Below are 14,336 nucleotides of genomic sequence, written 5' to 3' on the forward strand. Positions count from 1 at the left end.
ATTGTTTTGTATACGACGTTCTTCGTTTTTATTTCCTTAAAAAACTATGTAATGCATATATAAATCATGAATTGACTAATAACAAATAATCTAATATTCACTGGTATTTGATAAGTAGCTTGTTTTTAAAATAATGGAAATATTCCCATGTCATCATATTGTGATATATTTTAAAATAAGTATATAATAATAAGTGAATAATGCAAATAATCAATTCGAAGTGATTAATAACTACACTAGTTATAGCCTTAAAATATAATATTATTTTAATATCGTATTGAAGCAGAATGATTAAGAAATGGAATAAAAAAATTGAAAAATCTCAATCTTGACAACTTAAAAAGGCATGGAATAAGGATGGTGGGTGCATATGAGATTTTTTTTTTACAATAAAAAATAGAGAAAAAAATTTAGTCCAACAAGGATAATTTAATAGGGATTTATCCCTGTTACCCTAAGGGTTTTTATCTTCTTTATTTTTCATTGTACACCAAAAATAAAAAAATAATAGAAAAAATTAGTCTGTTAGATGGTGATAAAGATAGTAACACTAATTCAATTTATTGAAATTGTCTTCCATCTTGGGCTTTCAATTAGGATTATAGCCTAATGATTTTTATGTGCCCCATATGCATTGTTGTACTCTCATTTTTTTTCCCAAAACATAGTTGGTTATATTTCATTAATTATTAAAAAATAAAATATAAAAATGTCTAAAAGCAGGACAGCATAATAAAAGGTAAAAATTTTTCAAAAATATTATACTAAAGGTATTTATCTAACGGTGCGTGGTCGAAAAACGAAGAAAAATCTTAAAGAAGAAAGAATGATAAATCAAATTGAATACAACTAAGAGCTTGTCTCATAGAGATGACGATCTAAACTGGGAGTTCTTTGGATTTCATGGAACAACTTGACAGAGCTTGCTAGAATGGCAGACGGCATAGAATTTGAACCTTCAAAAATCAACTGGTTGCGAGCTTTCCAGCAATTCCAGCAAATGATGGTAAACAATTGAGGATTACAGTCAGTATTTTTCAACGGGTTAAGTATCTCTATTGATGCAGTCCACCATGTCCAAAAGTCGTTAGAACTTTGAGGGGGAAGACAGTCACGAAAATAACTCTGGGACCATACGTCTTTAATTATAGAGCAATCGATCAAACAATGAGTGACTGTTTCCGTTGCTTCATGACAGTAGGGGCATATTGGTGATATAGATGGGATGCGGTGATGAATCTGAGCAAGCACCGGAAGTCGGCCATGGAGAGCTTTCCAGATAAATGGCTTAATTTTGTGAGGCAAGTTTAACTTCCATAGATCAATCCACAACTTTTTCTGCTGCATATAATTAGGGCAAAGCTCCAGAGGCAGATGGTAAAATAAATAGCCAATTCTGTAACCTGAAGCTGTATCATATTACTTGGATTTGTTCAAATTCTATTGCAATTTGTCCCTACTCTGCTTAATTTTAACTGACAAAATCATGTTTGCAAAGTCTTGGAAAAATAATTCTTGAATGAGATTCTGATTTCAATTCCTATCTTCAGTAATTAGATCTTTAACTCTTGGAACCAACTCAGAAATAGCCTGTCTATTTGGCATGTCAGAAATCATTAAAGGATACGGAGGAGGCAGCCAAGGATCCTCAAAGGTTCGGATATTCTCATCAGTACCCACAACCCAATTAAGACCTTTTTCAACAATCTTTCGGCCTTCCAGTATGCTCCTCCATCCCCAAAAAGGTAAGCCTCCAATTTCTGCCGTTATAGCATTACCATTGCTAAAATATTTACCTCTTAGGATTTTGGATAATAAGGAAGTAGGGTGTGTTACAAGTCGCCAAAACTGTTTGTCTAAAAGCGCCAGATTTTGGATTCTGAGATCTTTAAATCCAAGGCCTCCTTCTTTTCGTGGGCGAGTCATAGTGTTCAAGCTAATCCAAGCCATCCGCCTTTCAGAACCTTTTTGTCCCCATTAGAATTGAGAAAGTAGAGAGTGAATTTCCGAAATTAAACCATCAGGCAACTTGAAGCAAGATAATGTATAAATAGGAATAACTTCTCCCACTGCCTTAAGCAATACGTGTCTACCACCTGACGAAAGAAGATTGCGCTTCTACCGTTGGATTTTTTTCCGAACCTTTTCTTTGATCATACTAAAAGAAGCCTTTTTCGATTTAGAGACTGTAGAAGGCAAATCAAGGTATTTATCCTAAACCCCAATATGATTAATATTCATAGAGTTAGCCAGTAGTGTACGAGTAGTGGAGGGAGTGTTGTGGCTAAAGAATACAGCAGATTTATTAAAATTTATCCTCTGACTACTGATGCTTTCATAAGAATTCAATAAATGTAGGATATTTGTTGTACTCTCGTTTAATTGGTATAAATAAATTAAAGTTTATGAACTCTGGGGAGAATTAACAGGAAGGAACACTACTAAATCAAAATAAATAAATTCGATTTAATAGAAATATATTTTTGAACTCACCCAGTTTATGATAAATTGAAGCAAAAAAATTTGATTTATGAAATAAATTAGACAATAATAAATCAATACAATAAGCTTTGATTTATGACTGATAATGCTTCAAGTAAATCGAATTTATTTTATTCGAATTATAGTGCTCCAACTAAATCCAATCTAATTTATTCGAATTATTATATAGAATTTCAAATTCAGTATTTCAAATTTAATTAATTTAATTTAGTTATGAGTATTTTCTATATAAATACAACCAAAAAAATCACTATTATTATTGGCGTTTTTAACTTAAAATAAGTTCTAACAAAATTTTTAGTCACTAATCATTCTAATACTTATAATTTAAAAGTTTTAATAAAATTTTTAATTACTACTTTAACTAACATTTATAGTTTTAAAATCGTAACAAACCTCTAAATCACTATTTTAATGGACATTTATAGTTTAAAAATTCTAATTAATACTTGTAATCAAATAATCTAACCAATTTAATATTGCTAACATTTAAATCTATCTTGAAGAAAAAAAATATTTATTAACTTCTTTATTGATGTCACTAGTGATACGGACAATCCCTGTCCAATCGATAGATACGATCCGAGTTATTTTTCATGTCCGCAATTTCGAATTTTATCGTATTTGTGGCCTCAATGTTCTCTCTCGCGTGAGTTGTTGTAGGTGGGGAATATTGTGACTATAATTCGAAACAAGCCAATTCAAATTCTATATATAGAGTATACGAATGTTAAATCAAATTAAATAGAGTCAATTTATGTTGTTTCCGTTAGAAAGTAGTTCGAATATATTTGATTTGATTTACCTAGAGCTCCTTCATCTATAAATCGAATTCAATTGTGTATCGATTTACTATAGTCAATTTTATGTTGTTTCCGTTAGAAAGTAGTTCGAATATATTTGATTTGATTTACCTAGAGCTCCTTCATCTATAAATCGAATTCAATTGTGTATCGATTTACTATAATCTATAATCGAATTCTTTAATTTTGCTTTGATTTACCATATGACGCATGAGTTCAAAAACGTATTCTTACTAAATCCAATCTATTAATTTCAATTTAGTACTGCTGCTCCTGCTAATTTAAATCTAATTAATTCGATTTACATAAATATACAAATAAAACACATACATACAACCAATTTCACTTTAAAATATTTATGTCATATTTTTTTCTCAACTAATTTATCTGTATACTTTATCCTAAAGTCTATATTTTGTATGAAAGACCAAACTTTTTTCATCCTCATAATTTGTTGATTTTTTTAAAGCATTCTTCACTCATAAATATAAAATCAGCATAATTTATTTTTTTTATCAATAATTATTTTATAACATTTAAAAATATTAATTAAAAGTATAAGATTAAACTGTTATACTAAAGGTTTTAAACTACTAATTAAAAATATTAGTTAATATAAATTAAAATGATTGATAATTAACTATTTTTTTCATTGTTTAATTTGCTTAAACTTTATGTCTTCAACTTTTAATGGAAATATAAATTTCTGAGTAATATATTATTCAATATCGGACATAAATCATTTTTTTAAGCTATCGTTTACTATGAGACACATGCATGCACAGCTTTGAATAAATTGTAGTATTTTAATTTTATTATACTCTTTTGCTTTTTCAAATGCATGTTTATTAATACATAAAAAAGTACATATATATTGATCAAATACCGATAAAGTACACACCTAAAGTTTAATGATGATGATGATATATAATATATAAATATAATGATGATGGAAAATCCCTAAGAAAATTAGAACTAATTGAAGTATCTATCGTCTTTTGATATACTTCTAATAATATCTCTTAATTATTATAATGCTCTTATCTGTATTTGTTAATTTAACATATAGTCATATACTATTATTTTATCTTAACTATGAAGTTTCCAGCTGTCTTGGCCTTAACATAGACATATCTTTCAATATTAAATTAATTTTTTCTCCGTTTATTCCATCTTGAAAATAAGTGCTTATTGCTTTAATTATGTTTTGTGCAATATTTTTTTCTGGTTTGTTTCTTGCCCCTCATAGTAATATTCCTCATTGATATTATTTTATGCTAATTCCATACCAATTTGCTTCAAAGTTTTATTTGATGTGACCAATTGCTTCAAGTTTAATAAAGAAGACACCATTGTTTGAATCTTTAGTTTAATATGTTTGACTATAACCTATTTGGTCTTAGTTCGAATGAATATACATTTTCTAATGAGCATTGCTTTAACTAATTGGCCTTTATTAAAAAAATATCTGTCACAGTTCAAATTTAATTAAATTCAATATTTTAGATACTCAATCTTGTCGCAGTTGGTATTACTTATTTCTAACAACTTAATTAATCTATTATTAATTTATTATAAATTAATTTAAAAATTCCTCGATGTTGAGCAGTAGTAGTACTACCCTTGTTATCTTTTTCTTATATATTATAAATTAATAAATTAATAATATTATTGTTTAATATTTACCCCACCCCAACTGCACCCCACTACGACTGGGCTGGTGTATGCTGACGCTTGCAAATACACGCGCATCACATACGCGTGTGCACCGAAGATGGAAAATATATTTTTTATTTACGTTTTATTAATATATATTTTTAAAATACTAAAAAATATTTTATTAAAAAATATTTTTTGTATTTTTAATGAATTTTAGAACAGAAAAATTTAAAAAATTTTCTATCATTACACTCTTAAAATATATCTTTATAAGACAATAAAGTCAAAATACAATGATATCATCAAAATTTAAAAGACAATATTCATTTATTATTATTATTATTATTATTATTATTATTATTATTATTATTATTATTATTATTATTATTTGCATTAAGAATTTAATTTTAATAAAAAAAATTACATGATCATCTAATTAAATTCATAATTTTAAATGCCTCTTTAAATTACAAATTTAAAAGTTAATGAATTTTTAATATGATAATATCCAATTAATTATCTCTAAAAAATTTATATTAATAATAGTATAATAAATTACAATAAAATTAAATTCTTGCATTAATTATTGTTTTGACTTTTGACTCTTATAATTACATGTGTGAATTACTTTAATTTTAGTATGCTTTAATAAGTCAAAATAGTTATCATAAATAATAAATGTGACAAACTATTATTATTATTATACAGCATTTATTATCATTATTATTATATTAAATAATTTTCATATCTAATATTATTATTTTATTTTATTATTATTATTATTATACAGCATTTATTATCATTATTATTATATTAAATAATTTTCATATCTAATATTATTATTTTATTTTATCCAATAAATTGCTATCTTATTTTATAGAAGATAAAAAAGGAAAGACAATCTATAAATAATGAATTAATAAAATAAAAAAAAGTAAGACATGGTCACTTTATTTCGCATTCCATATTCTATCAGACAGCAACGTCACTTGCCATGTTGGCACCGTCGAATGATCACCGTTGGATCAAAGTATAATCCAACGGCATAGAGAGCGCCAATATTCTCATCAGCAGATCCTAGCCGTTCGCAACGAGGCATCATGATGCATGAATCGTGAAAGCGAAACATTTAACCATTTTCTCTTTTTCAGACAAAAAGAAAATCCAATTTCACTTTTTTCTAATAAAAAATATGGAAAAAGGAGAACGTCAGATTATTATAGTATTCAATAATTTCCCATTTAAATAAAATAAATAAAAAATTAGATTTTAAAAATGAAAAGAAGAGAAGAGAAATGTTACACTACACTTTCATAGGAAGAAGCCACACAGCAGAGAGAGAATAGAAGAGAGAGAGAAGAGAGAGAGGAGAAGCTGCTCAGCCGATCGCCGCCGTGAAAGGTAAAATTCCGGCGACGCGCCGCCGTGAATTAGAAGATATTTCTCGGCGAGGTTGATTACATGAGAGAAGAAGTATGCTCATGGAGAGAACTAGAGAATCGAAGAGATCAGCCATGGCGTCTTCCACCGCCGCCGGCAACGGTTTCCACAGACGCAGTAGGCACCGAACCATCGCTCTCAGGGAGTCCTCAGGTATCAACACCAGGATCTTAGTCTCCTTCATCATCGTCTTCAGCTTCGCCTTCTTCTTATTCTTGTTTCTGTGTTGTTCGTTCTCGAAGTGGTTTTACTGTTCGTTTTTCGCAGAGGAAGGTGTGAACAAGAGAGGGAGGAGCAAGAGATTGAGAAGCTCTCAGTCGCGCAGGGAGGAAGGCGACGAGCACAGCACCGAAGAGAGCGTCGGAAACGAGCAGGACGACGACATAGTACAGCAAGACGCCGGAGCTACTGCGACTGGTTCCGTCAATACGACGTCGTCGTTCGCCGCCTCCGATCAAATTCTTCGCCGGAGCTTCGTTCCGCCGCCGACGCTAAAGGTCACGGACGAGATGATCGGCGTCGCGGTTCCGAGGAAAGCTCGTTCAGGTTCTTAGAATAACTATTAACTAACTCTTCGTTTTCGATTTTTCCCTCGCTTAGTGTTTTTATATTGTATTTGTATTTTTTTTTCATTTGTTGCGTGCTTGTAGCATCTGTGAAAAGATCGAACGAAAATTGTGTCTCTGCAAGCGGCGGCGGCGGCGACCGTAATTTCCGGCAACAGTCGAATTCTCCGGTTGAGCCGGCATCTCCTTCTTCTTCGAGTGTTTCTGGGAAGAAAAAGATGGTCAGCGGAAGCTTCTTAATTTTCATTTTTCATTTTTCATTTTCAATCTGTTTGATTTTTCTGGAAAAGAAAAAAGAGAGAAGAAAAAGTGAAGTTTTGAGGCGTATGTTATATTATGTTGCAGAAAGTGATTGGTGATTCTTCTGAGACATTGAAATCGCAATCATCAGATATTGAGATTGAAATAGCTGAGCTTCTTTACGGTTTGAGGACTTCCAAGAAAAATGACACGTCGTCTTCTAAGGATGCTGGTAGGTTTGATCTTAGAATTATTTTCCTAAATCTTTTGATCTTTTATGTTTTTATTATTCTTTTTACCTGAAAATTTGAATTGGAATTTTATTACCAGATAAAAAGAAAGTGGACGAGTGCAACAGTTCTCATGCTTTAGTACCTTGTAATTCAACAACAGCAGAGTTGGTTAGTGTTCAAACTGAGCAATCTGCAAGTGTTCATTGTCACGGTGGTAATGCAGTTGTTAACGAAAGTGGATCATCAGAGGCTCCAAATGATGTCATAGGGGAAGATAAGAATTCAGGTGCCGGATGTGGTGTTTTCACTGATGGAAGATCAGCCTCCCCTGTGAGGGAAAAGCCGAAGTGGCTCACCGAGCTGGATGTTGAGAAACAGAATTCAGCTTCAACTAAAGTGTGAGCACCAATGAACAATAATTTCTTTTTCTTTTTCCTTGTTATTGATTTTTCTTTTTGGTACATGGTTTATGATAGGAAGCAATGACAATGTTTGATTCATGTGGTTGATTTCACTTAGTGGAAAAAGGATTAGTTGATATAGCTGAATATGATAATTGGAATAAGTGATTGTTGATCCCATTTCCTTGTTCCTGAATTTTTTTAGGGTACCTACTGTTCCGGGGACCAGTGGCCAAAGAGTAGGCAAGTTTGAGATTGATCTGATGGTGAGGATCCTTTTCGTGTTAGCATTCATTCCGATTATACTGTTTCCCTTGGTTTTTGCTGTCAAATATCTGAAGATAAAGTGCCTTTTGAACAGGCTCCTCCTCCTGTGATGCCATCCCCTGAAGGAGATGACTTATCAAAGGGTGATGTCATACCAGAGACTAAACCTTGGGCACTGAATTTGGAAAAGGTAAGATGGTTGCCTTGTGATACTGAATCTAAATTATTTCTGTTAATTTTTTCCTTTGGCTCATGCTTCAACTTGTCCCAATTGCTGAAGCAGAAGAGAGAAGATAGCAGTGCGAAGGTTGAAGACATGGAAAAAACATTTAAGAGAGAAAAAACTGCAGATGAAACAGAAGAGGCAAAAAAGGTCACACTTAGAGAAAGATGTGATGTGCTAAAACATGATTTGGAGAAGCCAAACAATGTTAATGATACAAGTCCAAGCATTAAGTTAGAAGAGCAGAATAGTAATAAGGAACAATATACTAGATTATCAAATCCCAAAGTTGAGAAAACTGGTAAATTTTTTATTTTATTTTATCGTGACTTAATATGTGATTACAGTATATGTTCACTCTCATTCTAGCCTATTTATTGAATAGAAGTCTCTTAATGCCTTCTCTTCAGCTCAATATAGCTCAATGCCTCTATCAACTGCTGGATCGGGTCATCCAAACAATCTCTCTTCCGTTGGGTATCAGATCATTACTTCTCTAGAATTAAATCCTTTTGTTCATTCTGTAGTCAAATTTTACTTAATGTTTGGTTAAAACAATAATGTCACTTTTCTAAAGGTAAATAACTATGATTGCCAGATGCACAATGCCTTCAGAGAGAGTTTTTAAGATGGACAAAGCCACAGGGTCATTGACAAAGTTTGAGGTATTAGGTTTTGTCACAGAATTTGTTCTTCTAGTCATATGTTTTCTTTTTTATTCTTATAGTTTCTCATATACCAATATCACTCCTATTTATATGGACTATAGTACATAATTCCTTCAAAATTCAAACATGCAGCATGTGAAGGAAGTTCCTTCTCAACCACAACCAAAGAGATGTGCAACCCATCATTACATTGCTCGTAACATCTTCTTACACCAGCAGTTCACAAAGATGAACGCCCTTTTGGCACCATCTATTGGCTCTGCTTCGCTGTGTGGCACAAAGCCCAACAATCCCTCGGCAGAAAGTTTGGTTATTGGGAAGCAATCTCAGAAACACCATGCAGTACAGGGGAAAGGGTCATCTACCACAAGTGATTCTAGTCTTACGGCAGTTAAAAGTTCTAATAATGCCAATCCAACGGATTCAACACAAAGGATGCAGCTCGGGCTCCAGCAAGGTTCACATCCTGGCTCAACTAGCAATCTAGTGGTACGCACTTGTCTTCCAATTGCTTCAATACAGTTCAAAAATATGATGTTATCTACTTTACTGATTGCACAAGTAACCCTTATCTTGAAAAGTTGCGTACTTTAACTTTGAATGTAGCATGCTCCTGCTTATTTACTTCCTCCGGGTCAGCATCAGGCATCAGTAGCAGCAGCTACAAGTCAGGCAGGTTTAAATTCCACCACCGGTGCTTTGTCATATAAGTCCCATAGTTCAGGTGCTAGATCTCTTGCTACCTCTTCAACTTTGCCAGCAGTAGCAGCTTCAATGAGCTTTAGCTACCCAAATTTTTCAACCAGTGATACTCCGTATGTGACAATAGTTCAAAATAATGGTTACTCATTCCCGTATTCGACCTCATTGGCTGGGGCTAATGCAGCAATTAGAGGTGCAAACCCTGCACAGGCACCACAAATACTCAATGGGACTTGCTACTCTTCTCAATCAATTCATCCTCCTCAGCATCCACAACAGCACCCTCATTCACAAGTACTGGTTCCACCAAGTTATCCCAATCCAAGCACATCGAGCAGTTCATCATCATATAAGCAGTCACAGGGTGCACAGTTTAATGGCAATAGCATTTTGACCTCTCCACCTATGCAATCACAACAGTCACAAAAGCAACACGCCTCGCTGTCCCACCATCTCAAGCATGAAACTGAGGTTAACAGAGACAATGCCTCATCTGTTGTGAATCGAAAATCTTACCCACAAAAGAACGTGCATGGACACAACTTCACAATTCCAGCTCAGCCAGTGAACTTATCTTTCCGGCCATCTGTAATTTCTGACAATGTTGGTGGAAACAGTCGGAATATCAGTGACAAGCAACAACAGCAACAGGCTTCTAAAGGCGGAGTGGAGACTACACCATCTCAAGCATTTGCAATATCATTTGGTGCATATAATGGGACAAACGTTCCTTCAAACCTTAACTTCTCAGCTGTGGGACAGAACCCCGTGATATTTCATAGCCTGCCTGATATTTCATGGCAAGGATATCAAGCTGCAAGCACACCTCATTCTACTCAGCAAAGGCCTTATTCAATAACTGAAGGGAAGAGTGGAGGTAGTTCTTCCCATCAAGAAGATGAGAAGAAAATCACTCATGGAAAATCATCAACCAATTATGGACCAACAACTCTTGTTTTTGATAATTCATCAAAGAATGTTAACTTTATGTTTTCTCCTTCAAATGGAAACTGGCCTAATTGCACTGTTGCTTCAAGTTCAGTAACAAGTGTGTCTTCAACTGCAATAACAAGTGCGCCTCTTTCTAGTAATGCCTCAAGTTCTCAAGAGCCATCATTGCTTCACCTTCAGAAGCAGTATGGTATTCAACAGTCACAGCAGCAGCCTGCTATGGCTACTTGGTATAAAGCACCATCCACCAATATCAATTCGGCCACAAAGTTTGCCAATGATATCCCTGTTTTCACACAAACTCAAAGCAAAAGTTCTACCCAAGCTTCTAACTCTAGGAGCTCAGGAAGAACCATGGATTCTCATCTTCATCATGCACCTGTTATAACATCTAATGCTCCAAACCTCAAAAGTTATTCTCAGGAGCGAGGAAGAATTTCACAGGGTCGTATGCAAATTTCATTTGGGGGAGATTACACAACCCCCCTGCCACCACAAGGGCAATTAATCAGTAACAACCGACCTGTGTCTACAACAGTTGCAGGCATTGCAGGCACTACACCTAATGGGGGCAATTTGAAGCCAAATCCAGAGGGAAGGAAAGTTAGTTCATCGATGAACACTTCATCAGTGAACACTTCTCAATCGCAACAAACTGATAATTCTTCTGCTGGGAGTGGTAAAAAATCTTCTCCAGTTTGTGGGAGAAATGTTCCTTCAATTTTAAGCTCATGCCCCAGCCAACTATCTGAGCTAAAGTATTAAGAAAATAAACTGTGTTGTACACCAAAAATAGAATTAGTTCTATAGAATCCCCTTGGAGGACTTGCTGATGTTGCTTCAAGCTCAAAGTGCAGTAGATGAGGGGTTTTGTTACCTTTCCTGGTCTCGTGCATGCATTTGGGATGCAGGGTAATTTTGAAGGCACAGAAGATTTTGTTTCAGACATGGCAATGTAGTTGAGGTACATGCTTATTTGAAAAATTCACTCTTGCACATATGATTGGTGGTTACTACATTTCTCTGTGTTGTAGGAATAGACAAAAACAGTTGGTGATAGTGCAAATTGGGATGCATTAGGCCTACAATTTTGAACTAGTTGGCACTGCTATTTTGGCATATTTCTTGGTTGGTTGGTTGGCTTAGAAGGGCCTTTACATTATCAGGGGGTTCTAAGTAGTTTGACATATAAATTCTATTATGTAAATAAATATTATGTTTTTACTTTAGTTCCATAGCAGGAAATGTACTTATATTCATTTTTTAGTTGAAAAAAGCCTGCAATTATTTCTTTAATGTTCTTGATTTTTGTTATGAAGTTGCAACTTTGAGCCCTGAAAACTCTGAAACCCTGTTGGCATTAAATGCAACAAAAAAGAAATTATGGTTTCTACACACCCATATTACAGTAGAATCATTTAATAATTTTTTTTGTACTAATTTACCGTGAACCTCTGATTAATAAAGATTTTAAGAAAATAAGTTACAATGAATAATTGTTATTGTTGCAAGTTAATTTGTATCATAAGATACTTTTTAAATTTGTATCAATGATATTGTAAAGTTGTGTTATATTGTCATCGTATATGTGAAAAATAACTGATAATATAACAATATATAAAATATAGAAGTCAAATCTATTTATAAATAATGAAATGAAGAACACATAAAAACTTCTACATTATGCATGATTTCTTGCCGTGAGACTGTAATATTATTAATTGATTATACCAAGCATTAAATTTTAGAAAATATTGTACTGTACCTTTTAATTTTTATATAGATCTTGCTAACATATGTTTTAAAGGCATATTTTATTAAAATTATTAGAAAGATAAATATTTTTTATATTTTCAATATATTAAATATATAAAACTTAAAATGTTTATATTATTATACTATTAAAATATTTTATACTAGGGTAGGGGGAAGTAGGTGCCACCTTGGCATTGTTGGGATGTCCTGCCATGCACAAGGCCCGGGTTTTGGACTGAGACAGACTGAATATAACAGTTCTTTCCTTTTGTCGTTTGAAACAGAATCAATCAAAGTTTGAGTCATCATGTGTGCAATAATGTGACACACTGTCCTACTTCCATAAAACTGATTGATAGGAGATAGCAACTCTACTAATCTAGAATAATTATTAGGTATTCTTGATGTCATTAAAAAAAAGTGCAGGGGAAAAAGGTTTGAGGTCATTGTCCGAGGAATTTTGCAATGCGCATAAAACAAACAATGAGAAAAGAAAGAGGATTTTCAAAGATGATAAGTTACTCTCACGCATATATCAAAGCAACAAGGTGAAAACGAAGGCTGAATAATTTAGATATGGAAAATATTGTGGTGTATTGTTAGAAAATGGAGACACTGTATATTATAGATAGGTGGATGTGTCAGATGGAAGTACAATACGTAGGGAGCGTGTTGCCTGAATCACGTGGGAGGCGTGGAAGCTAGGTGGCATGATGTGGGTGAGCCAATTAGGCAGCACGTAGGAGGCGTACTGACGTGGCAAAGGCTAGTTGGCTAGGAGGGACAGGACGTGGGGGCGTGCTGAGTCAGCATGCAGGGGGCGTGCTGAGTCAGCATGCAGGGGCGTATGCTGACGTGGCGAAGATTGATTGGTCCAAGTATGCAGCACGTGGGGGGCGTGCTGAGTCAGCACGCAGGGGCATTCTGACACGTGTCAAAGCGTGATTGGCTTAGGCAAGCAGCACGTGGAGGGCGTGTTAAGGGCAACTCTCTATATAAGACAGAGCTCGATAGTGTTTTGCATACTAAATAAGATTTGAGTGTGTTTTGAGTGTTCTTTGAGGCTGTTATTAGTGTAAGGGAGGGCACCGCAAATTTGGTGGTGTATCGCAACGGTGAGATAATACATAATACTCATGAGGGAGTGAGGTTTGTGTCCCAGAATCCGTTTTCGTTTGTGGTTCCATGCACGATGACGTTGACGGAGCTGCAGAACGGCCTCTGTCAAAGCATGGAGAACGGTACGTTAATGAGAGTGAGCAGAATTCTATACCGGAATCCGGTTGTAGTTTTTAGTGGTCTAATACAGTTTGATACCATGTCGATCACTTCACTGATGAAGCGAGTATGCAGAATATGTTTCAAATTCACCGGCAGACTCAGATGCGATACCCACAGATTGAGTTGTACGTTGAGTTTGAAGCTATAGAGGCAGTAGCGGTTCAAAATGATATAGATATAGATGATGATAGAGCTGCAGTGTACGAATGAATGAAAAGTAACAGCAAAGAGGGCTTCGAAGCCACTTATGAAGCCGGTGACGAAGATGAGGATGGTGATGTGGGAGTTGAGGCAGCAGCAGAGAATGTAGTGGTTCAGATGTACGTTCCACATTTTATGCGTGAGTTGGATCTCGACGCCATGCATATCCCCGAGTTTTCGAAATATGCAAACATAGGTACGTGTTGACTAAATAATAAGTTTTTGTTAGTTTATACTTTGAATTGATCAATAAACGATGATTTTGGCTTTCTGTAGGCGTTGCTGATTCTGAGGACGGAGAGTTCCGGATTGGAATGGAATACAGTTCTAGAAAGTCAGTCGTCGCAGCAATGAGAAGTTTCACTATATCTAGAGGAGTTGACTATGATGTGTATGAGTCTGAGTCACAGACGTTCTATACAAAATGCAAGATGTACGGGTGTG

General features: G+C 34.3%; 1 protein-coding gene across 1 annotated transcript; it reads left to right on the plus strand.

Moving 5' to 3' along the window:
• The first annotated feature begins 6,263 nt into the window (after positions 1 to 6,263).
• LOC130960921 (protein TIME FOR COFFEE-like) lies at positions 6,264 to 11,908 on the plus strand. The gene is made up of 12 exons (XM_057886458.1): positions 6,264 to 6,557; positions 6,672 to 6,950; positions 7,055 to 7,191; positions 7,316 to 7,442; positions 7,541 to 7,841; positions 8,050 to 8,110; positions 8,206 to 8,301; positions 8,395 to 8,635; positions 8,745 to 8,811; positions 8,933 to 8,999; positions 9,135 to 9,491; positions 9,609 to 11,908. Exons 1-12 carry the CDS (start codon positions 6,440 to 6,442, stop codon positions 11,418 to 11,420), a joined length of 3,663 nt encoding a protein of 1,220 aa, XP_057742441.1. The 5' UTR covers positions 6,264 to 6,439; the 3' UTR covers positions 11,421 to 11,908.
• The last annotated feature ends 2,428 nt before the right edge of the window (positions 11,909 to 14,336 follow it).

This window comes from Arachis stenosperma, chromosome 2 (genome assembly GCF_014773155.1).
Source record: "Arachis stenosperma cultivar V10309 chromosome 2, arast.V10309.gnm1.PFL2, whole genome shotgun sequence".
In the NCBI taxonomy this organism is placed as follows: Eukaryota; Viridiplantae; Streptophyta; class Magnoliopsida; order Fabales; family Fabaceae; genus Arachis; species Arachis stenosperma.